Source organism: Drosophila hydei, unplaced genomic scaffold (assembly GCF_003285905.1).
Source record: "Drosophila hydei strain 15085-1641.00,03,60 unplaced genomic scaffold, DhydRS2 tig00000211-arrow-pilon, whole genome shotgun sequence".
NCBI classification, from domain to species: domain Eukaryota; kingdom Metazoa; phylum Arthropoda; class Insecta; order Diptera; family Drosophilidae; genus Drosophila; species Drosophila hydei.
In genome coordinates, this window is record NW_022045685.1 from 774,538 (window position 1) to 801,798 (window position 27,261).

Consider the following 27,261-nt stretch of genomic DNA (forward strand, 5'->3'; position numbering starts at 1 on the left):
CGTCAGGTGAGCAGCTGAGCTGAGCGAAGGGTTGCCAGCTGTTTGTTCACGAACAGTGAAATATCGATAGTGTCATCGATATTACCCCAACACAACAATGAAAACAAATAGCTCTCGTGCAATACTTTGGAGCTTACCAGCTAATATTATTAAGTTAAAGAGCAGCTAACCGCAAGATACCCCACAATACAAACACAATGTGGCAGACGCTGCTCGGCCTCAGTTGTCTATAAAGCAAGCGGACGGACGAGCAGCAAAGCAAACAACAATAGCTATAGCGAAAGCAACGTAATAAGAACACAATAACAATGAAACAAGTTCATTTCATTAAATATATGTAAATGTTTAACGGACCCTAACGAGCGCCATCGAGCAGCAGTAATGAGTTGCCATCGCATAAATGAGCACAACACAAACAGTAGTAACAAAACGAACATTAAAAAAAAACAGACAACAAGAATCAAAACAACACCTGAGTCGAAAAGACGACCAAAACAGCAGCAGCAACAGCAAAGACAACCCACAACGACGTGAGCCGGTGAGAACGTGAACCCACCACACGCACAGTTTCAATTCCAAAATAAGCAAAGCGCAAACAAATAAAGAAAGTAAGTGAAAATTTGGGACAACATTTGCAATCGCCACTGCAAAAAAAAAGCGTTGGCCAACAAAGCCATCAGCAACAACAATAAGAACAGTGACAACAAGCAGAAGAACAAACAGAACAAGAGTCCGCCTTATCCATGAAACCTCAGCCATAAACAGCCGCAAACAAATACCTCAAAAATGGACATTTTTATCAATTTCATTAAAAATCCACAATCTATACTGTGTAAGTATACAAATATTCATAAAATACATTTATATATCTATCAAAATTTCTCATATATATGTTATATATACATATATTTCATCCATTATAATATATATTGTCTTGTCTTCTTTATTTATTTTTTTTTGCATATTTTTAAATCTGTTTTGTTTTCTTTTTTAACTATGTAAATTGGTTTCTTTGAGTTAAAAAAAAGTAAGCGAAAGTTCATTTTGAATTTAAACTTTGTTCTTTGCTTAAATAAATGAATTACAGACTTTCCACTGCTAGCAGCGGAATATGCGTGAAAAAACCCGATTAGCAAATGTTTTTTTTCTTGGCTAATTTGAAGAATCAAAATTTTATATAATAAATATTTATTTTATTTTATCGTATCCAATATTATAATATTATATTATATTTCAGTTTTTTTGCTGTTAAGTTTTAGCATAAAATATTTAAGAAATATAATATAATACATAAATATATTTTTATATGTTTTTCATCCCATTTTTTTTTTCGAAAATATAAAAATTTTAATGACAGTTAAAATTTAAGAATTTAGTTTTAAATTTTCATATTTTCTTTCGTATTTTAATCTAATCCAATATTATGCAAATCTTAAGAGATAGATTTGCATAGTATTGGATTAGTAGCTCAGAAAATGTTTCAAAACTAAAACAATATATACAAAATATATATAAATTTTGTGCTTTTCAATATATCTTACCATCCCCATATCCAATCCAATTCAATCTCTAAAAGTGGTTCAGAAACTAAAGCTAAGCCCATGATCAAAAAATCAATTACCAATTCATATTTATTTAAGACATACACGTGACAGTTATATACATATTACTGATATATCTCCAATAATTCTATATATTTATCTACAGCCGCATACATTGATCTGGACTATTCGCTATGGCTATATCGCTTTCTAACGCCGCTGATGGTAACATTCCTGCTGCCGCTCGTCTTTGTGGCGCTTATCTACATATCATTTTTGGTGCTTTTCATCTACAAGCTGCACAGGTAAGGGCGGGTGGTCTCGTGAAATGGCTGACGTGCCCGTATATAGCCAGGTACATACATACATATGTATGTTTGGGCCCATATGTGCACCAATATGTATTACATATCAACTGTATAGGCATTGAATATATAGGAATAATGCTGTCATTGCAGTTTCTGATATCGAAATCGTTGAACGCTTTGCTTGGCTTTCGAGTAACCCGTGCACTTCAACGCTTTGGCCCTCGATTCCCCCTAGAATGGCACTTGACGCTGACTGTGCGCGATTCATTTACGTAAAGCTCTCCACAGCGCGCCAATGGCCATTTAAGCAATGTAAAAAAAAAAATAACTTCAAACCGGTTCTAATGCTAATTAACTGGAAGTCCAGTCAGAAGTCTCGTAGCTGTCGATAGACCAAATGGTTGCTAGTGTCATTAGGCGAGGGTTTCGCTGAACCCTTCACTGAAACTCTCGCGCACACTCCGCCAGATAATTACAGCTAAATATCCAATAGAAAAGTCAGTCAGCCTGCAAAAACATATTCCGGACATGCGTCACGGGCGTGCGATAAGCGCAAAAATCACAGCGAAACCCTCACAAATTGCTGTATTTTCGCATACCCTTGATGGCAAGGGCTCTGCCAAGTTGCATCCAAGTGGAGACCGTTGTGTCTATATATATATATAGCTAAAGGCTATATCCCTATCTTGTTTACCGATCAAGAATGTTCCAAAAGACCTTTGTGCGTTTGGAGTCTGACAGAATTTCAATAGACTTAAAATATTAGCACTATCTAAAAAGGGTATTTGAGCTTCAGCTTGCCTTTTTACTCCACCTTAGAGCTAATGATAACGCCGCTTTAGGTAATAGCAAACAGCTACGATATCAGCTCAATTTGCTGCTTCATATGTCATAAAACTATTGGCAATGAAAATGTGAGGGGCGGCGCCAATTTAGTTGCGTTCTAACAAATTTAAAGAAAATACAGTTAATTAACTTTACATCTTTAAAATTATAAAAATTTAAAGAAAATATATATAAATATATATACATTTATTTTATTACAATATTATAATTTTATGTTACAATAATATAAAAAAGTTTCTCTTTAATTTTCACATTTTTTTATCATAATCAAACTTAAAAATATAAATAAAAATAAAATCAAAATTAAAAATGTAAAAATAAAATCAATAATAATAAACCTAGATTAAAAATATAAAAAATTAAAAAAATATTTAAAAATAAAAATAAACTCACATATAGCTTAGCTACCTCATAAATTAACTAACTCTAAATCCAAAGCTAATCTCGCGTTATGATATGGTCTTACAAATCTATATGTATACTTATTACTTTCTAAAATATTTAAAAATACAAAAAATTGTAGAGCATCTTAAACAGGTTAGATGATCTTTAATTTTTTCATTAACAATATTTTTTATAAATTGCCCTTTTTTCATAAACTCCTTTTGAAAGTTTCCAAATCAAGCAGCTGTTTTTATTATTAAAAATACTATTTAAAATTTTAAAACAATTTCTCAACGTTTTCAAATCAAGCTACAAGTGCAACACATTCATAATTATTATAAAAAACGTTTCAAAAATAAAATCTTAAAACGAATTTGGGCGGAATGGCTCGAGTAGAAACAAGCTAAAAATTGAGATTGGCTTCTAGTGTCATGCATAGAACAAGAACTTAGCCGTGCCACGCCCATCGAAGCAAACTTATTTGCTCGGCATATCAGCTAAACTTTTGTCCAAACACTCGCTGGGGGTGGGCTGGGGATCAGCACGGACAGGTGCGGCGACCATGTAGCTGCTGCTGTGTCTGCCGCTGCTTCTGTTGCTGCCGCCGCCGCCGTCGCTGCTGTTTGAGATCAGAAGATCGTGCTGTACGCACGTAAATATTTCAGAAAAGAAAAAATGGTTTGTCCATTGATTAATTGAGATTCAGATAGTCGTTGCCAATGCGCTGATAACGCCCGAGCCAGCCATGATGCTATTGCAGCTGCCAAAAAAAAAAAAACTAAACTAAATTTAAATAATATTATCAATTTTGCAATTAATTAGCGCGTCGAGAAGTGCAAAGCAAACAACACAAAATTCCATTGATATTAACTCTGCCTGCGGCTAATACTCGTGTCCAACGCTGATGATAAGCCCAACTCACGCACTCACGCGCACATCCCTAAAACTCATAAGCTCTGCAAGTACTACACTTAAGACCTAGCACTTGATCGTTAAAAACAAAACACATTAAGTTTTAATTGTGGGGAATCAATTAAAAAAAGCAACTTCGATACGCTTAAAAATTTGTTAGGCCTAATTCATGGCAGCTTCTTTATATATATTATATATATAGAAGCTTATATATATATTATATTTTGAAATAATTGCTTAGCATTTTATAAGAATATTCTTTGAATAGTAAATCATGAAAAATAATAAAATAAATAAAATAAAGTTGTAATCTTAATCTACATAGAACTTAGGTCAGTTATTTTGATCTATATAGAACTTATTTTAGTTATTATATAACTCTATATAAGTTAGGTCAGATATCTATGTTCCTATCGAACGTATGTTAGGTGTCTATATTTGTGTATATATTATATTTTACTTGTCTATATTTCTATAAAAACTTATAACTGTCTATAGCTATATAGAACTTATGTCTTAATTATTTTTATCTCAATATATATCAAGAAATTATGCTAGTTGTCTATATTTTTATATCTCCTATGTTAGTTGTCTATATCTGCGTATATCTTAAGTTATATCTCAGAATGGTATATTGTAATTCTATATATCTTAGATCAATTAGCGATATCTATGTAGAAACTGTCTTAGTTCCATATGGTTCTATATATTTCATGATAGTTACCTTTAGCTCTATAAAAGCTATGCTAATGAAATATATCTCGTTAAGTCTTAGATCTTTCTATATCTGAATTTAGTTATTGATATTTCAACACAACTTATCACAGTTGTGTCCCAGTTGAGCTTATAACTCTATATATCTGAAGTTAGCTTTCTATAAACCAATAAATCTCATATCTAGCTTGTCTACATCTCGAGAGCTTATTGTCTATAGCTGTATATATATGCCTATTCCTATCTTCATTCATAACACTCCATAACAATTTATATAGTTTACCATCCCAAGACTCTATTGAGCATGAAGAATTGATGCTCTTCTAGTTTCATGCTTGCGAACAAAATTACTTATTGGCCATCTCTTTCACACACCATCTCTCTCTTTCTCTCTTTCCAATTGCAGACAGGTAATAATGCGAGCTGTTCAAACGGATCGGAACTTTTGGCGGGTTGGTCGCAAAATTGTAGCCGCCATTTGGGACGCACATGCGCGCATCTACCATGGGTATGAGGTGATCGGGCTGGATAACGTGCCGCAGGAGGGGCCAGCACTGATTATCTATTACCATGGCGCAATACCGATCGATATGTACTATCTGAATTCGCGGATGCTGCTGCAGCGCGAGCGTCTGATTTACACGGTTGGCGATCGTTTTCTGTTCAAGATACCGGGCTGGGGCACCATTTCGGAGGCGTTTCAAGTCAGTCCCGGCACGGTGCAGTCCTGCGTTAGCATACTGCGCGACGGCAATCTGCTGGCCATATCGCCGGGTGGCGTCTATGAGGCACAGTTCGGGGATCATTACTATGAGCTGCTGTGGCGCAATCGTCTCGGCTTTGCCAAAGTGGCGCAGGAAGCCAAAGTGCCGGTGATACCCTGCTTTACACAAAACCTACGCGAGGGCTTCCGCCAGCTGGGCATCTTCCGGACGTTCTTCATGCGGCTGTACAACAAGGTGCGCATACCTGTTTACCCCATCTACGGTGGCTTTCCAGTCAAATTTCGCACTTACCTGGGCAAACCCATCGAGTACGATGAGAATCTAACGCCACAGGAGCTGCAAATCAAGGTGAGTGCGAAACTGAATGAACGAGTTCATATTATTGCATCAATTTAACATTTGCTCTTTGCAGGTGGCCACCGCCATTGAGGAGCTCATCAATCAGCATCAACGTCTGCCTGGCAGCATACTTTGGGCTCTGCTCGACCGACTGCCGGCCTTCAAGCGTCATCGCAAGAACTCCACTTGTGTACCCAGTAAAAAAAAGTCCGACTAGAGCGTCGAGTGTTCTAATACTAACTGTGTTAATGACTAATTTCTAGAAGCAAATTTCGAGGGCATTCAAACGTAATGCGATACAATATGCGCCGCCATAAGACTTTGTTCCATGTACTTCATTATGAAATGTATTCAACGTGTACTTCCGTTTAGTTGTAACAACAATTTAATCTGATGCGCTCCTCGCAGGTGCAACATTCGCCTTGTATAGAACATAACTTTTTGCTACATAGACTATACTATATATCTATATATATATATATATAAATATATAAATAATATGATGCGGAAGACGAGAGAAATCCAAATGATTTGCCTAGCCTTAAGTTAAGTTGTCGAAACAAATCATAATTCATAATCTTTTTTTTTTATCGTAGTCATAGCGATCAATCCTTGTAACTTTCTAATTTGATATATCTCCAGTAAGAGAATGGTTTGTGTGCCCGTGACTTATAGCAAATGACAATTTAAATGTAAGCTAATTTAAATTCATGTTGTTTACATAATTAAAACCAAACTGTAAGCGAAACTATTATTTGAAATGGAACATTTTCGATACATATAAATATATATATATATATATATAACAATATATATATTGATACCACTGACAGCAACACTAACAAGAATGAATATTGTAAATAAGCTAAGAATATAATTATAAAAAAATCTATGCGAAAGCTAAAGTCATATTTCTATTCAAGTTCAACTGTTTCTTAACTATAAAAGCCTGACAACCAGAGTGTGGTCGGTCTCTGATAGACCCATTTACTTCTTGTATTAGCCATACAGGCAATTGACTTACTATTCCCATGTGAAGACCTAGGCTAAGAAAGTGGAAAGAGATTTGGCTTAAGGGAAAGTCTGATAAGTATATATATGCATGCACGTACATGTCGTAGAATCTGCATGTCTATATCTTATATATCTCAACGAGTTCTTGGACCCAACATTCACAATTTATTTGCTTCAGACTGACTCCAAATGCTTTTAACTTTGTGTAGAACAGAGAACACTGTTGGGTGCGTAAAAGAGGGAAGGCATTCAGAAAGAGATATATATTAATATCCAACATATTTTCTCATAGATCTCATATAACTCATATATTCTATATCATATATTTTATATATCTCCTCATATAAATCATAAATAATTTCCTATATATCTTATACATCTTCTCGTATAACTCAAATATCATATATTTCCTTTCATACATGTCATATATCCTATATATTTTCCCATATATCTTCTCATATATTCAAAATATTTTACAAGACATCATCTAAATATTCTCATATATCCCATATATCTTATATATCCTCTCATATATCTATATTCATATACTCTTCTGATCCAAGTTTCTTGAAAATATTTTTAAACATTTTAATTATCAAATGAAACAAATTAGCATTGCATGTTTTTTTAACTTTTTAATTACATTCGAAAGTATTTTCCACAACTTAATTTATATTGACCTAGATTCAAATTTTGTTCCTAAATAGCAAAACTATTTTGAAGATGAAGAGCTTCAACTTTATATTTTGACCATGAGTGAGATCTGGCTAGAAAGCATTCTCTCTCTCTCTCTCTCTCTCACTCACATATCTAAACATACTACGCTTTTTTGACTAGAGCTAAGATTGAATAGAGTTGAACCAAAGCCGAGGCTAATTCACGAACCATTTTTGTATTTGCATTTCTATGGGGTATACAGCACTGCTAAATACATATATTGTTTTATAGATTGTGGTTTTATTTTTAGTAAATTCATCTATTAACGCTAATTTAAGTAATTTGTCAGATTTGAAGTTTGTACAGCTTAATATAAGAGCGGCCAGCCAAAGAAGCCTTTGAGCCAGGCTGACAGACTGAACATGATATTAGAATACATACTACGTAGATATAGATATATATATATACATATATATATATATGTATAGGTATTTAGATCTTTGGAAAGAAACAGTTGACTATTTAGCTAAAAGCTAAAACAAACATCGCAATGCACTCGGAATAAGTTTTAAAATATTTTTCTTCTTTTGTTTTCGTGAGCTTATCACAGGAGGAACTCGTAGCAACCGATAGATGATGGCTTCTTTAGAACTGTTCGGCCATGAGCAGGACGACGAGCCCGCTCCAGCCGGTAAATGGCTTGCAGCCCTTGCCCTCGCCGGTGGTATCATCATATTGCTCCCAGATGTAGCCACTGCGCTGATACTGTCTAAAGATATTCTTCACCAGATTCTCGCGCAATTCTCCGTAGATTTTGCGCGCCAGCTCTGCATAGGGTCCGTCGGCCTGGCCATAGTGCCGCAACGCCTTTACGGCCAAATAATTGATATTGATCCAGATGGGACCGCGCCAATATGGCGGATCGTGCTCCGTATTCCTCTTCATGTACATGGGCGAGTTCTTGGCCAATGATCGCAGACCATAGCTAGTCCAAAGCAGTTCTGGATCACGCATGTCCCTTAACATCTTACCCAAATAGGGCGAATCATGATCCAGCTGCTCCAGCAGCATGGGAAACAGACTCACATAGCCGAACATATTATCGACGAACTTGTACTCCGGCTGCTTTGATACATAGCGCCGCTTCTCCTGTTGCGGCTGTGGAACGCCGCCGCCGCGTTGCCCAGCCGTTCGCTGTGGCGTCAGCGGCGGCGGATGTTTCAATGTCACCGAATCGGTGTGTAAGCCCCAGTCGGCATAGTGTTCGCTATATGGATCCAAGTGCAGGCGATTGAGCCGTTCGTTGTCCGTCAGATAGGAGAGCGTCTCGTAGTACTTGACATCGTTCTTGCCCAGCAATGTGGATAGCTCGGCCATCACGCTGGCTGCCAAGCCGATCCAGCAGCGCAAGTCGACATGACGTTCGCGCAAGGTGGGATGCGAGGCGCGCGGATAATCGTCCAGACCAGAGGATAAGCTCTTGGGATTGAGCTCACGCACGGTGCTTGAATTGCGTCCTTGCCACAAATAGCTGCCCAGTACTTCGCCTGCAAAACAAAGACGTGAGTGAGATAGCGAATACAGGGTTGAGACAGAGAGAGACTTACCGCGCTGCGTGGTGTTGTACCAGTTGAACCATGCCTGGAGACGCGGATAGAGTCGCTCCAGGGTGGCGAAACGTCCCTTTTGCGACAACTGTTGCTTGTGCTGCGTGAGGAGCTTGTGTAGAGTTAGGAAGAACGTTGGCGGATTGGCATTGCTGTTGCGCTGCGTCACAAACTCTTCGGGCACTTTGGCAAGTGCTTCGACGCCAAGAATTTGTTCTCTGGGTATCCAGCCCTCCACGTTGAGCAGATCAAACCAATGGCATATAATGTCCAGCTCAATGTCGATATCCCAGGCGCTAATTAACAGGCCATGGAAGCCCTCGTCCCAAAGGAAGCCGCGTGGAAAGAAGCTGCGCGACGGCACTGCCGTATACAGCGGCGCCTTCCAATACGGCACCGGATTCTGAGTGTGCACGGATTGGACACGGCTGGCGCCATAGAAGTAGCCAATGCCGCCAATCATATTGCTAAACGCATTGCGGGCAAAGCGTATCATATCGGGTGCATAGCCCTTGGCGGCCAGCTGAAAGGTGTCCTCGAAACGTTTGTCAAAGGCGCCAATCTTCGCCTGCAGCGAGTCCGTGTAGGCGCGTCCTGTCGGCGGCTTGGGTATGGATTCGCCGAGCGCAAAGCCCGATGTCGACTGATACGTAATGTCAAGCGTAAAGTCCACCTCTGCCGTAATCTGTATAGCTATCAGATTCGGCTCTGGATTAGTTGAGGGCACGCCATTCTGGGAGACAATCTCGCCGGGCAAGCCGATAAACCGATTGCCCCGCTTGCTGGCAAAGGCGCGAAAATGCGAGAATATTGTCTCCTTGAGCTTGCTCAGGCTGGGCGCCACAGTGCTCAGATAAGATTTGTGCTGAATGCGTCCCTTGACCGCATGGAAACGCACTTGGAATTCGCCCAAGCCTTGGCTCTCGCCATAGACGCCCGGCTCGGGACTCTTCTCGTCGGACACGTACTTGATGTGGCCATTTGTGCGCTCATCCAGCGCCACATACCAGATCAGCGATATGCTGCGGTCCCAGGCGCGCGTCGTATTACGCACCGAGATGCGTGCCGTCCAGTCGCCGCCGTACTGCTTCTCGCCGGGATATTTGACGAACGACGTCTTTATCTCAAAGGGCAGATCCTGTATCTCCTGTACACCGAAGCTGCGGCCGTCGTGATGCGTCCAACCATAACCATCCAGATTATCGCTCAGTTCGCACCAGTGCCTGATGCCGTGACCGTCAGGTCCCAAATTGCTGGGCGTGTACCACATGAGTCCCATGACCAGCGAGTGCGGGTCGCGTGTCTTCATGCCAAAGTACGTCTGTGGCCGATATGAGCCCCAATAGCGCTCCGGATCGTCCAAGCCGCTGTCCAAGACCATCTTGTGATTGTCGAACGGCGTATTCACGCGCGTCTCCAAGTACCCCAAATAGCCAAAGTAGCTGGCTATGGCTAATGAAACGCAGCCAACCAGCGTCTTCCACTTATCGAGCATCAGTTTTGATGACAAATTGAAATTGTAATTTCTGTTGCTGCTGGTGCTTCGCTTGTGCTTGGCGCTAGCTGCGGCGGCCGCAGCAGCAGCGGCGGCCGCTGCACCGGCTGTTGCTTGATTACCCGTTGCACTCGACTTGGGTGTACTGTTGTTGTTGCCGCCTGCATTGCGCGCCATCCTTACTAACGTTAACGTAAATCTAACAAGATGCAAAATTACAGATGGTTTTTGTTCACACACGTATACAAAAGCATATAATCGGAGAGACTGGCAGTTAGAAATGCGATGTTTCGTTCTGGTTCCAAACTAGTTCATTAGAGTGTTTTTGGTGGTGTGCAGGGCATGCTGACAGATACAAGCTGATGAATTAAATATATAAGGTGTACTTATTTAATTAAAATTAAGTTTTAAATAAATTAATGTATATCAAAAATTAAATGGATCATCAGCTTTAACTCGCTTCAACACATTCATGAACTATATGAATAGGGAACACGGTGAACCTGTTAAAATATCCCATGTTGACCGCGATGTTTAATGTCAACAGCTTATCGATACATCGCTTGTTCCAGCATCGATACCACAGGCCAAACAACATTTTATTATTTTTTGGGCAAAATAATGGAAACAACCTCGGTGCAGAAGATCAAACGGTCGTTTAAGCGTCCATTTGTGTTTCCCAAAAACTGCGTCTACCGGCCACTGCGACAGATTCACAACATTGAACGTAATCAAAAGCTGCCGCCCGATCAGCCGACATGTAAGTCGAAAAAGGCCAAACGTTGACGGTCTGTTTTATAATGCTTTATGCTTCACTTCGCAGACTTCACGCTGAATGCACCGCCCTCACTATTACCAGCCAAGAAATACTCAGATATTAGCGGCCTGCCAGCACCGTACGTCGATCCACACTCCAAACTGCGCTTTGCCAATGCAGAGGAATACGGCTCAATGCAACAATTGCCCTCAGACATCATCAATGGCTACTTGACATTGCGAGGCTTCACAAGCGCCGTCGGCTAGCAGTAGTGATGCCAGCCTTAAAGCTAAATAAAAAAAGCTAGTTTTACCTAAACGATAGGAGAAAAATAGAAAAACAATAGGAAAGTTAAGCTATAGTGAAGATCAATTTATTTAATATTATATTTTGTAAATGCGAATAGTCATTAAGAGGAAATTATGTGTTGAGAGGGCGAAGGAAATTGAAATTAATTTGCTTAGGGAGAAAGAGAGAGATAAAGCGAATGTTTAATATTTGAGTTCAGAAGGTTAAGGTAGAGAGAGAGATATTAATTCATATTTAATTGCATAGTTTCTGGGCGATTTCATGCGCTAATTCAGATGATAGTTGGGATATCAAATAAATATTTTCTTTCTTTCTTTTAATAATAATATGCGATTTTTATTTAAGATAATTATATATAAACACTTTACAAACTAGAGCTAATTATGTAATTGTTTGTCCAAGCAAGTTTCTGAAACTTTATTGGTTTTATTGTGTATGTGTCTGTGTATGTGTATGTGTATGTGTATGTGTGTGCGTATGAGTCTGTGTGTGCGTATGAGTCTGTGTGTGTGTGTTTTTATATGGTGTCATTTTGATATTTCGAGCACTTTCGGAAGAGATCGGATGGATTGCTCGACTTCTACTGGGACTAGTGCAATCCGCCTTCCAGCAAGCGTTGTGTTAAGAAGCGTGTGTTTAAGTTAAGCTATATTCTCGCGATTCTCTCATTGATTGTGGCAGAGACGACTCGCACCTGGCTGCATCATCCAAATTGTATATATATTAACTATGCGCTTATGTTGATTTAGATGTAGCAACAGTTGCAACAAGAACAATAAATGCTAGCCAGCCTGGTTGATCGGCCGTGTAATACTGTTCGGCTGCGTCAGCATATTCAGATCCGCTCGAAAGCTGCGCGGCAAGCCCGAGATGTCCAATTGATACTTCAGCACCACCATTGTGGCCAGCGTCTTGAGTGTGGGCTCGAAGTCCAGCACATGCAGATCGCTGTAGTCAATTAGTGTGGTAGTTGCTGCTGCTGCGGCGGCCGCCGCTGCTGCTGCTGCTGCCGCTGCTGCAGCTGCTGGCTGCTGTTGTTGCTGTTGCGGTGCCGGCGGCGGCGTTGGTTGCGTTGAGTCGTTGGCACGCGACATAGATGTCTGCGCCGGTGGCAGGGAACAGCGTGGACTGGTGCCGCCAAAGAGGAACATGCGTGTGCCCATCACAATGGCGCACTGACGTCGTCGTGCTGTTGGCGCCTGGCCATTGGCACGCACCAAATTCCACAATTTGGTGCGCGGATCAAATGTGTACAGATCGTTAAAGTGCTGGTCCAACAGACCGTTATAGCCGCCAAAGACAAAGATCAGTTTGTTATGGACAAACATGCTGTGGCTGCGTCGACCCACTGGCACCTTGCCAGCGGTGAAGGGGCGATGCCACACCTTCGTCTTCATGTCCAAATAGACAATTTCGTGGCAATAGGTCTCCTCCTGGCTATGATACGGACTATGCTTGTCGCCGCGCCCGCCAAAGATATACATGCGCTCCTCCTCGTACGCAACGGCTGCATGAAAATCTCGATACGTCGGCGGCACACCGAACGTTTGCACATAACGCCATTCCATCGTCTCCAGATTGAGCGCATGCACATCGCTGCTGAACTCGTTTATCTCGTCCACAAATCCGCCAAAGATATACATGCAATTGCCGATGACACACGCCGAATGGCCATCGCGCGCGCCCGGCAAGCAGCCACTGACCGCTGGACGTGTCCAGCGCGCCGTCTTCGGATCGAAGCAGTAGAGTACATTGCACAGATGCTCGTCGTTGCGGCCGCCCCAAATGTAGATGCGCTCCTTGTAGGCGACCACAGTGTGGCCATAACGCTGGAACGGCACCAGCGGATACTTCAAAGGATCGCCATCGTTGTCGCACTGCTGCGGCACCAGAGTCCAGCGCATCGAGTGCACGTTCAGCACATGCACATCGATGGGCTCATTGAATCGGTAATCGTCGCCTGTGCAATAGCCGCCAAAGCTATAGATGAACTCGCCAACGCCAACGGCTGCATGATTGACCCGCTGTGGTCCACCATCCAGATGCACCGTCCACAGCATGCTTCCAGCTTACTGCTAAAGAGATCAGATATTAATGATGAGATCGAAAGTTTATATAAAGCAATTGAATGGTTAGAGAATGCCTTTATGGCCTGGAAAATGTGTATCTATATCTATATCTATACTTTAGATTATATAGCTACGATTTGAGGACATTTTGTATGTGAGAATCAGACTTTGACATGATAATCGAAACTATAATTATCACAGACCTAAGTCACGGTCAGCGCAGTGAAAAAGCAAGGAATTTTCAAAAGTAGGAATCGTATTATTAGCTCCACTTAAGATATTACAGAGTCTTAAGTGTACCAGAAAAACTGGTTTTCATACCATGAGATTTAATATTAGAAAACTTGATTCGAATTCAAGCTAAAGCATTGGGTAAACTTATAAGCTGATGCTTCAAATAAATCATGTTGCTCTATGAAATCCTATTCATATATATACATATATACATACATATGTGAAACATTTTGAACCCAATTTCAATTGGCGTTGACTTTGATGTTATGAAAGAAATATATTTTTGAAGATACTGAAGCGTCAGGCAATCAGAGAGTTAAAATTGCCTTCAAAAAATACATATATAAATTTTACATTGAAATTATCTACTTGTTAATTGGCCATCAATGAAGCGGAAAGCGTTATAAGTTTATAACATTAAGCCAAGCTACTTGAAAATCCAAAGATCAACCAATTTTTGCTCGCTATCTAAATCTGGAGTTGGCTTCTCTTTTGTTGTGTTCGTTTGTTAGCTTTAAATCAGTTTGTTCTGGCAAATAAAATTATTTGCAGAAATTGTAAGTTTACCAATTTTAGCGAGTTATCTCAGCCATAATCTGGCCGGCTATAAATCTAGCTATTTTTAGTTTTGCCTTGAGTTAGTTTTTAGCATCAAATCAGTTTGTTTTGGCTGCATTAATAATGGGTTTCTTTTTTCTATCGATCTGATGTGATTAACTATTAGCTGACTGACGACCTTGTTTTAAAACAAATAAAATTATTTGCAGAAATTGTAAATTTATAATATTTATCTAGTTATCGCAGCTATAATCTGGCCGCTATAAATCTAGCTTTTTTCGTTTTGGCTCGAGTTAGTTTTTAGCCTTAAATCAGTTTGTTTTGGCTGCATTGACAATTTCAGGGTCCCTGAGTTGTAATTTAACAAATAGATAAATACGATTCGTGTGTGATTCATTTACAACAATAAGTCAAGCTGCTTCAAGCTATTAGCTACAATCTCCTTTGTCTTGATTGCATTTCAATAACAAATTGAAATGGGAATGAAAATGATTTGTTGAAATTGCACAAACGATTTCGTGCTGTTTACGAGAGTCACAGCTGCGTTGCGGTCCTTTTCTGCATTTGCCAATAACTTTTATATGCAACGCATATTAATATATGTATGCCTATTTCTATGTACATAAACATTTATTATCTGGTTAAGGGGCCTTGGGATTTGCACACTTATTAATGCTTACCTCACACAACGACTATTGCACTGGGCCAGAGCCGCCTGTCAACTGTTTTGAAATTATTGTTTGCTTTGCAAACACACATACACACACTAAACAAAATGGTAACAATTTTTGATTATTCCATGGCAAATAATATGCCGTTTTTTTCATTACTTACGCCAGAGACTTTGGTTAGGCGCGTGCTATATGCAATATGAGAATTGTGTGTGCTTTTCTTTTTGTGCAGCAGTAGTAGCAACTTCTTTTTGGGTAATTTTGTTGCTGCTTATCGATAGTATCGATATTTATGTTGAACGGTGTACATGTGTGGAGTGTGACCAGAGTATTGGAAATAATAGAGGTCTGTTATAAATTCCCCACACAATCACAAACACACCAGCGCCCCCACAGCAGAAAAGCAAGCAAAATGAGCGAACGCAAACAAATATTGTATTCGGTTCAATAAATTCATAGAAATTTTAATAATGCAAAAGTGTTGCATTAGTATTATGCAAACGGTGTAAAGAACCACAATAAAGTGTCATTTACTCAGTGGGTCGTTGCTGCTCCGTTTTGTTTGTGTGCGTGCGTGTGTGTGTGTTGTGCTTGACTGTTTGGCGTGCTTGTGTGTGTGGGTGTGTGCGTGTCTGTGTATCGCACAAAACAACAAACACACAAGAAAACTGCAACTGCAACAGAACCGTAAGTTGTCATACGTTTTTGCGTGCCCAAAAATTTGCCATTTGTTGCCGTTTATTATAATCGCCCGAAAATGTTTCCCTGTTCATATTCTCCATTTACATATGTAGTTACATGCATACATGTATCACCAACAATCTACATATGTATGTATGCATTCGTATGTATTTAGGTAAAGACCAAATTATTATGTATTCACATACATTAGCTTTGTTTTGCTCTCTTCTCCTTCCCGTAGAGAGAAAGATACAGAGAGTCACACACACACATAGCCACTGCAGTAAAAACAACAACAAAACACGAATGTTGCCACTGCAACGCAGTTTGCTGCGTTTGCAAAAAAATAAAACCCAAACAAGAATTTTGTTTTGCCATCAGCATTTATTGTATACTTATGTCTCCTTACATACACACAGGAACCTATAAGTGTATATGTAGATAATGACTGCATGTGTATTTGTGTGTGTGGGGAGAGGGAGGCTGCTGCTGCTAAACAAATTGCGTCTTTTAGAAACTCCGAAGTGCGATAAACATTAGCAAGTGCAAGTGAGAGCTTCGTTATGAAAGTTCATTCATCTGATCTCTCTTTCACGGCCTTTTCGCTGGCTCCGCTGTTTTTTCTAGTCTCAGCTGTTCTTAGGAAGCCAAGGACCACTTCGTTGTCGTGTGGTTTTGTTTGTTATGTTTGAATATTGAACCATGCGAACTCACACACAGACACAGAGAGCAGCTGTGTATTGCGCATGTGTATGTCGTAGCGTCGGTAACGCCACCACAGACACACAGCTGTTTCTGCGCTGTATTTTTGTTTACGCTTTCTCTCTATCTCACTCTCTCTTTGCTTTAGCACTCGCTTGCTCTCACACTGGCTCGCTTGCTGGCATTTTTACCGACTGCGTCGCTGGCGTCGCAACGCAATAAATTTTGTGTTGTTATTTTCTTTTGCGGTCTGATAAGATTATTATTTTTGTTTCATCAGCTGTTGGATGTTTTCTGTTTTTGCATTTTGCGATAGTGCTTAATGTTGTCTCTTTTACCCAAAAGCCGTGCGCATTTTTCTGCGTCTTTATTTATTTATTTGCTTCTTTTTTTCGTACACAGCTCATAAACAGTTATTCATAATTCTATTTGTACCGTTGCCACTGACGATATTGACCTCAGCTAAAAAGAAAGACACCACGAAATCATTACAACAACAACGTCAGCTGCTCTGTGTTGTGTTGTGCGCCTGTGTGTGCGTGATGCGTGGGGCATTTTTGTTGTGTTGTTGCCCCGTTGGATTTTCCCCTTTGAGTTTGTAAAAAAAGAGTGATTTAGCTAATCGATACCCTGTACTTGCGAAAATGATGAGAATATAATGTATTTAAAAATATTTATATATAAAAAAATAGGTCGAATAATATTAGGACTAATCGGCGATTACATTGACTGATAGGTCGATGAAGCTCAGCCTGATTAATTATAAATATATGTATATTTATGTGGGGTCAAAGCTACCTGTTCACTTTTCACTGGGTGCGCGGTATAAAAACACGACGCAAAAGTTCTATTGACGTTAAAGGCGCGCGAAAAAAATAGAAGAAGAAAAATAAAATCGCAGCGGTTGAATTACAACAACAGCGATAAGAAATGAATACCATGATTGAGGGCGAGTGTTAAAAATTGTGTTTTTTTGTCCACATACAACTGTAAATGCGTATTGTTAATTGAATAAGAACATGCTGAATTCGTTTCTGAATCAGCTGCACAAAACTGGTGATCGCCAGACACTTGCAACATCGGCGGTAGTGGGAGATGGGGATTGAACGAGGTAATGCTAGCTGGGCAGTACTAGCCAGTCACCTCGTCGTCACACAGAAACCGGCAACAGCTTAACACACAGCGAAACAAATACATATATAAACAATATGCCGACTGACACCGATGTTCTTACCGTTACTCAACATATTGTATAAATTTACAGTAAAGCGCATAATTATTGTATCTGTCAAAGGCTATTGCATTTATTCAGCACTTCTATATATATTTAGATGTATTTACTACAAATTTGGCGATACTTAAAGATAGATTTCATCGTATATATGTATGTTACAGCTGTATATAGGTTTATTTATATGATACTAGCAAATTATATTGTTATATGATATGATATATTTCTTACGTAAAATGAGCTCAAAGTGGCTGATTCTTTTCTGAAAACTCTCATATTTCACATTACTAAAGAAAATTAAATTAAAAAAGATAGAATAATTCAGAGTATACTTATAACTATGTGCCTGATCTTTACTTCAATAAGAAACGAAAAAAAATTGTAAAAAAATGTATTTAATTTCAAATATTTTTTTGATTTATTTATTATTTTGAATTATTTACTTGTATTAAATTCCGTTGCTTCATTCAAATATGTTTAGTAAGCACTGTTTTTGGCATATGTACTTACTTTTATGACGGTGAGTGTGGCACGCATGCTCGATGGTGGCAATTCGTACGCGGCTGTAGCTGTGTCATGGCTCTCCGGTTTTATGTGCCCACACTTAGGCACCGAACGACAACAACAGCAGCAACAACAAGAATATCAGGCACAGCAATAACAAGAATATTGGGTTAACATTTCTAACGGTAATTGGTGCGCAGTGCATATAGACTTTTGCATTCACCTTGCGCATTCACACACGCACACACATCCACATAGCGAGACATGCGTTGTTATTATTGTGAACTAAGTAATTGCACAAAGTAGTTGACTGTGTTCTCAGATTTAGCTTGATTTAGCTTCTTTTTTATTGCATTTAATATGCGTATGCACACGTTTGTATATGTATGTGGTATATGTATATTATGGATATGTATTGTTGTTCTTATTTGTCCATTTTGCAATTGAGGCGCTGCTTGTTGCGTTACTTTGCGCTGCACTCGTCACTGCCACCTGTATGCCGCTTTGTTGCCTTTTCTTTACTTCTTTGTTTGTTGTTGCGTTGCGCCGCTGCTGTTGCTGCTGCTGCTGCCGCTGCCATCGTCGCTGCTGCCGACAGTCGCCAACAGTGAAACGCAGCAGCGGCGCTGCCCGTCAGTCGTTCGTTACATTTCGCATAGCGCGCTTTGGTTTTTGATTGCAAAATAAAAGTGAAGTGGCAAAGCAAACAGCAAAAGGCCAAAGACAAAAAAAATATATATATATATAAAAAAAATCCAAAAATTAATAGAAATCAGAACGTAAGCGAGTTGGTGCCAAAGAACTCTCAGCTTCCTTTTCTCATTCACACTGGTTCACAGTTTGGTTCACTGAACTCGCAAAATTTCGGCTGCTTATTGTTTTTTTTTTTTGCGTGTTTCTGCTTGATTGTGTATGTGTGTGAGTGCTGCGTGCGTATTAAGTTGTGTTCGGCTGTATTTAATTTCGTTTTGTTTTGGAAAGCAACAAAAAATGATGCTTTCAATTAAAGTTTTAGGCGCCAAAAGTTGTCACCGTTTCGTTAATTTCGCTTGCTAATTAATATTGAAAAGCTGACTTATTCAAACGCCGCCTTGGCCCATTCCCTCTCTCTCTCGCTCTCTGCTTCATTTGTAAAGCGGGCAACGCTTTGTTGTCTGGTCCAATGCATTGCGCCAGCCAGAAACCCCGGCCAAGTGCATTTCCCTGTTCCCCTCCTCCTGCAGCTTGCCGCCGTTGCTTCTTTGTTCACGCCGCGCACTCTCGCTCCATCTTTCTCCCTCTCTCGCTCGCGCTCATACTCACGTTGCCCGTTCACTCCTGTTTCCTTTGTCTTAGTCGTCGACATTCGCGTCAGCAGCCAATTTGCATTGGAGATTGAACAGAAACCCCAACGATGAAGACGACGTGGTTGTTGTTGTTGTCGAGGGCTTGGCAACAACACATAAGAAGCAACAAGGGTGCTAATTATGGAAAATAGAACGTATATACATACAATATATGTATGCATATACATGTGTATGTATTTACTACATATGTGTATGTACGTATGTACCCACTTGTAATTCCCAAGTTCTTAGTTCGTAACTCCCAACAGCTATACAGCGTGGGAGGCGTTTGCGCAAATGTAAACGTTGTACAAAACTTGACCCATGAGCATTGCTTAACTAGTTTAGATCAACAGACATTCGTATGAACAATGTCCCTTGTAATGCTTAGACATTTGTGCAGTGAAAAAGGGATTTATATGTATATACAGTTGTGTTAAAAAATAGTAGTGCTGCACTACACAATATATAACCCAAATAAGTTGGTCGTTTTCCGATGGAAAATGAAATGATGCCCACTTTTTGTTCAGAGTGGAATGTAATGAATAAAATTACAAAAAAGCCCGTTACTTTACAGACATGCATTGAAAGTATATATTACATATCTCAAAAATAAACCTCACGAGGTGTATATACATACATTAAATATATAGTATTTGATACAAATTATTAAATCATTTCATGGCACGAATACCTTATAAAGTTTATATATAATTAATCAGCTAATATCCCTATCACCACAGCTGTGTTCATTATAATAGATACACAGTTTTATTTAATGCAAATGTTCAAATGTTCAGCAATAAAAACAATATGTATATTTATGTATATATATATATATATATATATATATATATATATATATATATATATATATATAAATAAATATTTTAATTTATTTCATGTACTCATTATAATGAATTTTATTTGACTGAGCTCTAAAAGTGATATACTGTTAAATAGTACAGACTTCATCTGCTTTGCAGCTTTAGTATAGATAGTATAGAAGTTCTTGATTGATATACGTCTATAGATATGAGGAGAAGTACCAGCAAAATTGAGAAAAATAATAAAATTATTTAAAGCTTTTTTGTTGTAAAGAAAACGTAATTTACAATAGTTCGCCTGTATATATTATTTAATTAGAATTTTATAAGGATTATTTTTAATATAAACGATTTTTTAAACGTTTCCATCTGGTGGTATAACAAACTATACTACTGGATGAGGTTTTTGGAATATAGTTTTTTCTAAATACTTTACAATTTTCAAGAATTATATATGAATATAATATTCTATTATATATAGGAAAGTAACCGGATGTAAAGTTCTTGTTGTATTTTTTTTTTTATTTAATTTTTTTTATAAATTTTTTTAATGTATTGTATATAATTATTTTTATTTTTTAATGTTTTTTTTTTTAAATTCTGGATTATATAGAATAAAAAAAGTTAATATTTATATATAAAAATTACAATGGTAATCATAAAAATATATTAAACATTTTTAAATACAAAAGTTTATTTTATAAAAAAGTCAAAATAATTGGAAAAAAAAACATTTATTTTTATTTTTATTTTTTTTTTATATTTATATTTGATGAGCAACTGAAAATATTTAAAAAATTCAGTTCTTGGTAAGGTCTATCTTGACCTTACTGTACATATCGATCACATTAACTGAATCAACTATTCAGTGACAAAAGTTAACCCAGGGGGCGAATGCGAATAGAGCTTTCGCTGCGGACGTGTTCAGTGGGGGTTAGGCGAAGGCATGAATCATTTGGGTGTCATTTGGCGAAAACAGCTGTTAACTGTGGCAGCAGATTCTGATGTCTCTTGGCTTGCTGTGCATAAATCACTTATTAGCCAAAAGACGCTGTTGGCAAAATCGACTGCAGTTCATCATAATTATCGACTGGTAGCCATATCCCCCACTCACTGCAGTCGCCTCGTAACCCCAACTCTTTAGGACCATGTGCATATGTGTGTTTGGCCAGGCTATTAGGCCACATTTGTAGTTTGGCTGAAATATGGCGCTGGCCAGAGACTTGCAAATGGAAATCAATAATGGAAATGCACCGACCTTAATGTGATTTTTCCCTCTCACTATCTCTTTCTCTCTCTCTTTATCTGACTGTCTGTCCCTCTCTTTCTCTATCTCTCTCTCATTTTAGACTTTGCTAGTTTTATATATATGGCTCGTCTATATGCAAACAAGGAAAAGTACATTTTGTGATGTGTGCTCGACTAGCAGTTACCCTCTAAACTGTTACAAGTATTTGCCTGACATAAATAATCTTATACGAGTGTTTATTGAGAATACATAGATATATATATATTTCTTGACAATTGGTAAAGTTTTCTTCTTCTGTCATTCCTATTTTTAACGCCACTTGTCCTGCAGATGAGATTCGCTGATATACTGTATTCTGACTGTTTACAGGGTATACAAAAAAAAAAAACAACGAAACTATACATTAATATTCATTCGCCTTTGTCTTTTGTCTTTGGCAGAATATCTGATACACCAACACACACACATATATATATATATATATATTGTTGTCTGTACTTGCACACATACATATGAGTAAACATACAGACGCTAAGGAGGAACGCACGCGGAACAAGAACCTTTGCAGTCACAGTTTAAGTCACAGTCACAGCGATCGGATAGCAGACACTGAGGAAAGCCAAATCGATTGTATTGCTGCTTGCTCTATGTATGACCCAAGACAGTGACAAGCGCTGGACATAATCGTTCAATGACAGCAGCAACAGTTGCTGCCACCGCCATCGCCACTGCCTCTGCTTCTGTCTCTGACTCTGCCTCTGCTTCTGTCTCTGTCTCTGACTCTGCCACTGCCTCTGCCTGTGTCGCGGCGCCGTTTGCTGCAAGCAACGTGAGCAGTTAACGCCCAACAGCAGCAGGAAAAGACTCGGCTTAATCCGGTCCCAGCAGGTGAGCTGAACATGAAATAATTGAGAGCAACACGAAAAACGCAAAGTTAACAAGTCAGAAATTCCTGCGGATTAATGAAAGTTAAGCTTGCACAGAACACGTCTGAAATACCTGGAATCAGGCATTCATGGAAGTTAAGCTTTATCCTGACTAGCTTTGAGCTCAGTTAAGGACTTTACTGAATTAACCGGCTCAGAGATTAATGAGAGTACAGTTTTATACTTTATGAATTTAATTTTGTAGTGTTTTAAGAATCTGTCTGAAATCCTTTCTGCAAGGAACAGGCCTAGTCAAACATGATTTAAGCGTGTCTCCAAAGAACGAAGCTTCCTCACTCTCCAACTTTTATACTGTACCTTTATATAAACTCTTGAAATTAATGTTATTTATATTTTACAGCGGGTCTATATACAGCCAGATCAGTCGTCGATCAGGACTTGTTTCAACGCTCAACCAACTAAAAGCCAAGCCAAACCACACGCCCAACAGATAAAGTAGCAGCAGACATAACAGCAACTGCAACAGCAACAGCAACAGCAACAGTTTAACAGCTAAAGCCAACTGTAATCGAAAGAGCAACAATGGTGAAAACATTTCAGGCCTACTTACCGTCCACAAATCGGACCTACTCATGTGTTCATTGCCGTGCACATCTGGCATCACACGACGAGCTCATCTCAAAGTCGTTTCAGGGTAGCCAGGGACCGGCATATCTGTTCAATTCGGTGGTGAATGTGGCCTGCGGGCAAACGGAGGAGCGTGTCCTGCTCACTGGCCTGCATGCGGTCGCTGATATTTACTGTGAGTGCTGCAAGACGCCGCTCGGCTGGAAATATGAGCACGCCTACGAGTCCAGCCAGAAGTACAAGGAGGGCAAGTTCATTATTGAATTGGCGCACATGATCAAGGAAAATGGCTGGGATTGAACGGAGCGAAGCGGACGCGCGTAAGGCATTTGGTGGGCTGGTAGTCCGGGCGGCTTGGGTAACGTTTATAATGCGGCAATAGCAACGACAGCAACGATAAGTTGATGGCAGATGGCAGAAAATGGCTTGGAGCCAAAGTTGGAGCAAGCGACTACATTTGCGAGAGCAAGCGAGAAAAGAAAGAGAGAGGGGGAGCGAGCGAAAGGGAGAGAGATGGAAAGCGAGCGCCGGCGATCAGTCGAGCGAGCTGATGAGTGTTAGGGTACCATAATATATATATACTATTATATAGTACATAACTCGTCGTATCTTATAGAACAAGCAAACAGACATACACACCCATACACATGCACTCACTCACACTCACACACACATACCCATCCACATTGACAGAAATAAAGTTCCAGTTTAGGAGCTTCGAAGAGATCTCTGCGCTGGACGCAACAGTAGCAGCAAATTGAACTGGCGCCATCTGTCGGCCAGTGCCTACAACTATCATTCGTATTACGTTTTGTTGCCAGTTTTGTTGCTTCTCAATTTGTTTTTCAATATTCAATAAGTACAAAGTGTTTAGAAAACAATTTTTTTTGTTTTTGTCTTTCTTCATTTGTTTTACTGTTTGAGTTTTGTGCACAAGTTTTTGTTGCTGACCACCACAAAAAAGGAATACAAAAAACTTGCACTGCCAATAAACGAGAAAATATGAGGAAAAATGCTTTAGCAACAAATTCAAAAAATTGCAACAAAACGACATCACTCAATAGGAAAGAGCAACAAATTTAATGCATAACGGCATACGACATTAAAATCCACCTACACACACAAACGTACAGAGAGACACACTTATATACATATATACTTACACTTTTTCAATGTAGTAGTTATTTAAAAGGAATATTTAAAACAAAAAACATTATTTAGCTTGCGAATCTGCATAAACTATTTATATAAAAAATGCAAAAAATTAAAGCGCAAAGAAATGCAAAAGGAATGAAAAAAGGAAGCAAAAAATTTAAAAAAAATCAGCAAATTGTGAATGCCAATAAAGAAAAAATTAAATATAATATATATATATATATATATATATATGTAAATATACATAAATATATATATATAAATATAATATATATGTAATATAAATGCATATGCAAAGAATAGCAGCCAGATGGCGCCACATAACTGTATTATGTTTTCAACTGTGGTGTTTAGAAATGCAACCAGATGGCGCCACATATAAATGTATTATGTGTATTAAGTGTGATGTTTCGCAAAATTTTTGTAATAATTAGTAACAAAAAAAAAAAGAAAAACAAAAAAAAATTATATATTCTCCTGTAATGAAAAAGCTGAATATGCACAACAAATTTATGAAATATGTGAAAGAAATAATATAAAATACATTATATACATACATATAAATATATATATATATATATATATATATATATATATATATATATATATATATATATTTATATAGAAACACACACAACAAAAATCAAAGATACGCGTAAACAAACATCAGCAGCAGTGAAATTCTTAAATTAAATAAATTAATATGCAAAATAACTGCCAAGAACTATTCGAGTTAATGATGTTCTCTAAGTAGTCATAAATAAATAAATAAATATATATGTATATATATATAATAAATATATATGTATATGCAAATATATATATTTTGTGGTAGCCATTAAAAGAAAAACACAATAAAAAAATTGATAAGCAAAATCATACAATAAATTGAAATCTCTAAAAAAAAAACAGAAAAAAAACAAAGTTGCCTGAAATTGAAGTTGAAGAATGTTTGGGTATTAATTTGATGTTAAATGAGGTAATCAAAACAAAAGAAAATGAAAAGAAATTTAGATTTTATAAAATTCATTTAATTATTGTATAAATTGTGTCAAAAAATCTTAAAAAGTGATTTGAAATTCTGATTTTGGTCTTAAAAATGTGCACTGTAAAAGGAATTCATTTGAAGTCCTTAAAGTATTATTATTTACAGTAGACGAAATGACTTCTTTTGCTTTGCCTTTCTGTTCCCCTTCTCATATCGATTATATATTGAATATATTTATATTCGTTGATCATCTTCGTTTTTAAGTGGTTTTTTCTTTGCTTTCGCATCATCGAATGGACCGGAATTCTCATTTATAAAATATTTACTCAACTCACAAAATGTTTCATATTTGCTCACAAAATAGAAACCGCGATCAAGCTGCAAATTTATTTATTTCTAAAAGCAAAACGCATTATTCAATTGTACTTATGTATTAAGCAAGATTGTATGATTTCTGAACACTAACAATAACCAGCATTAGACGATAATTCTAAAGTTCTTGATCTTGTTTCCGTAACAAAAAAAGAAAAAAAAAATGAATTTGCATGTGTTTTCATGCAAACGTGATATAGCTAATTGATGTATTGATGTAAACAGATTAGAGATTATATTTAGCAACGGTACGAATGTATGCATACACACACACACATATACTTATACATACATACTAACATGAACATGGAACCACCTTGAACCGTGCACTATCCTGTGCAAAATTATATATATGAATATATATATATAAATATATATATATTCATATATAGTACGGTGGACAACCGATATAACGAACGAACTCACGCAGGCACGCACGTCACATCACAATCATACAAGGAAAATAATGTTTGAAAGTTGTGTTAAATGCATGACAGACGCTTAGTTTGCAAACAGAAAAAATAATTATAGATATATATATATATATATATATCTATATATATATATAAAATTTAAATATATATATATATATGAATTGATGTATTCAAAATGCAAGATTGAAATAAAGCGCATTTTTAGCTTGTCTCATGATATCTTTTACTGTGTTTCCAAGGCTTGGGTAGCTTTGTGAGGGGTTGGAATGGATATAGCGAAATAGTTCCAATTCTCTGCTTTGGCTTTTCTGCGTGAAAGGAACAAAAAGCGGTATAGCAAATTCGCTTGAATTTTAATGAAACTTTGAATTTGAATTGCTGATGTAAAGGTATGCTGTTGGTTTTCTTTTTCGTGTAACTGAGAAGTTTATATTTCAAGATAGACATAATAAAAGCTATGACATTTTTAGTTTATATAATGAGAACATCTATGAATCTAACTGCTAAGGCAGTTGCTGTAACCCCAATCCAAACGGATCAAATTATAGTGGGAAGGGCACATCTCTTCAAGGCGTCCCTTCAAACCGCTTTCGACGACTCTTGCAACATTCATTAATTAATTAATATAGTTTTTAAAAGCAACAAAAACCTGTCTGATTCCAGCCAGCTTATCATACCACAAAATTGAAATCAAAAATCGAAATATACAAACTTTGGGATACTTTTTGAACAGACCTCTGCATTAACTGTTATTGGCCCTTTGCAGTCCTGCGCTTATTGATTACAGTTAATCAGCAAATTAATAGGACATGATACCAGATGTGAGTAAATTGTGGATCTACTTCAAAGGCCTTCCGATTCTTTTTTCAGCAGCCTTCGCTTCTTCGACCTGCTTCCCTTGCCAAGCTGTAACCAGTTGAGAATTCTATTTTTGCAGCTTTTGTTACGGGCGCAAAAGGGAGTGAAGGTATGAAGTATGAAGGTATGGTATGAACGCTGTCTTCTCTCCTGCATGCACAAAGAGATGGATGCTTGAGTCTATGAGGCAGCCAATGCCAATAGATATATAGATATATTATATTGGCTGGGATTCTATCTGTAGGTGACCTGAGCTCGCTGAAGAGACAAACAAATGAATG

General features: G+C 38.0%; 5 protein-coding genes across 7 annotated transcripts; 3 read left to right on the top strand and 2 right to left on the bottom strand.

The window, feature by feature from the left end:
• Window positions 1–79: 79 nt before the first annotated feature.
• On the top strand, window positions 80–6,218 carry LOC111603124 (transmembrane protein 68). The gene is made up of 4 exons (XM_023320597.2): window positions 80–832; window positions 1,708–1,846; window positions 5,112–5,778; window positions 5,843–6,218. The coding sequence occupies exons 1-4, from the start codon at window positions 787–789 to the stop codon at window positions 5,984–5,986; spliced, it is 996 nt and encodes a 331-aa protein (XP_023176365.2). The 5' UTR covers window positions 80–786; the 3' UTR covers window positions 5,987–6,218.
• A 1,502-nt stretch (window positions 6,219–7,720) lies between these two features.
• On the bottom strand, window positions 7,721–10,827 carry LOC111603188 (mannosyl-oligosaccharide glucosidase GCS1). The gene is made up of 2 exons (XM_023320671.2): window positions 9,048–10,827; window positions 7,721–8,987 (listed from the first exon to the last, which is right to left on the bottom strand). Exons 1-2 carry the CDS (start codon window positions 10,717–10,719, stop codon window positions 8,086–8,088), a joined length of 2,574 nt encoding a protein of 857 aa, XP_023176439.1. The 5' UTR covers window positions 10,720–10,827; the 3' UTR covers window positions 7,721–8,085.
• A 265-nt stretch (window positions 10,828–11,092) lies between these two features.
• On the top strand, window positions 11,093–11,836 carry LOC111603167 (INO80 complex subunit C). Its single transcript, XM_023320646.2, has 2 exons — window positions 11,093–11,302; window positions 11,366–11,836. Exons 1-2 carry the CDS (start codon window positions 11,164–11,166, stop codon window positions 11,563–11,565), a joined length of 339 nt encoding a protein of 112 aa, XP_023176414.1. The 5' UTR covers window positions 11,093–11,163; the 3' UTR covers window positions 11,566–11,836.
• Window positions 11,837–11,919: 83 nt separating this feature from the next.
• LOC111603166 (kelch domain-containing protein 3) lies at window positions 11,920–15,430 on the bottom strand. Of its 2 annotated transcripts, none has more exons than XM_023320645.2 (3): window positions 15,304–15,430; window positions 15,150–15,235; window positions 11,920–13,680 (listed from the first exon to the last, which is right to left on the bottom strand). In XM_023320645.2, the coding sequence occupies exon 3, from the start codon at window positions 13,666–13,668 to the stop codon at window positions 12,391–12,393; it is 1,278 nt and encodes a 425-aa protein (XP_023176413.2). In that variant the 5' UTR covers window positions 13,669–13,680; window positions 15,150–15,235; window positions 15,304–15,430; the 3' UTR covers window positions 11,920–12,390. The 2 variants fall into 2 exon arrangements, with proteins under 2 accessions (XP_023176413.2, XP_023176412.2); XM_023320644.2 differs by having other exon boundaries at window positions 11,920–13,683.
• A 2,772-nt stretch (window positions 15,431–18,202) lies between these two features.
• Window positions 18,203–24,409, top strand: LOC111603100 (protein yippee-like CG15309). Of its 2 annotated transcripts, none has more exons than XM_023320560.2 (2): window positions 18,203–18,443; window positions 22,947–24,409. In XM_023320560.2, exon 2 carries the CDS (start codon window positions 23,129–23,131, stop codon window positions 23,471–23,473), a length of 345 nt encoding a protein of 114 aa, XP_023176328.1. In that variant the 5' UTR covers window positions 18,203–18,443; window positions 22,947–23,128; the 3' UTR covers window positions 23,474–24,409. The 2 variants fall into 2 exon arrangements, with proteins under 2 accessions (XP_023176328.1, XP_023176327.1); XM_023320559.2 differs by lacking the exon at window positions 18,203–18,443 and adding an exon at window positions 22,100–22,547.
• The last annotated feature ends 2,852 nt before the right edge of the window (window positions 24,410–27,261 follow it).

Coding starts and splice junctions, on each gene's coding strand:
- LOC111603124 (XM_023320597.2), top strand. CDS start 787: ATGGACATTTTTATCAATTTCATTAAAAATCCACAATCTATACTGT. Junction 833..1,707: donor AAATCCACAATCTATACTGT/GTAAGTATACAA, acceptor ATTTATCTACAG/CCGCATACATTGATCTGGAC. Junction 5,779..5,842: donor CACAGGAGCTGCAAATCAAG/GTGAGTGCGAAA, acceptor TGCTCTTTGCAG/GTGGCCACCGCCATTGAGGA.
- LOC111603188 (XM_023320671.2), bottom strand. CDS start 10,719: ATGGCGCGCAATGCAGGCGGCAACAACAACAGTACACCCAAGTCGAGT. Junction 8,988..9,047: donor GTACAACACCACGCAGCGCG/GTAAGTCTCTCT, acceptor TTTGTTTTGCAG/GCGAAGTACTGGGCAGCTAT.
- LOC111603167 (XM_023320646.2), top strand. CDS start 11,164: ATGGAAACAACCTCGGTGCAGAAGATCAAACGGTCGTTTAAGCGTCCA. Junction 11,303..11,365: donor GCCGCCCGATCAGCCGACAT/GTAAGTCGAAAA, acceptor TTCACTTCGCAG/ACTTCACGCTGAATGCACCG.
- LOC111603166 (XM_023320645.2), bottom strand. CDS start 13,668: ATGCTGTGGACGGTGCATCTGGATGGTGGACCACAGCGGGTCAATCAT.
- LOC111603100 (XM_023320560.2), top strand. CDS start 23,129: ATGGTGAAAACATTTCAGGCCTACTTACCGTCCACAAATCGGACCTAC.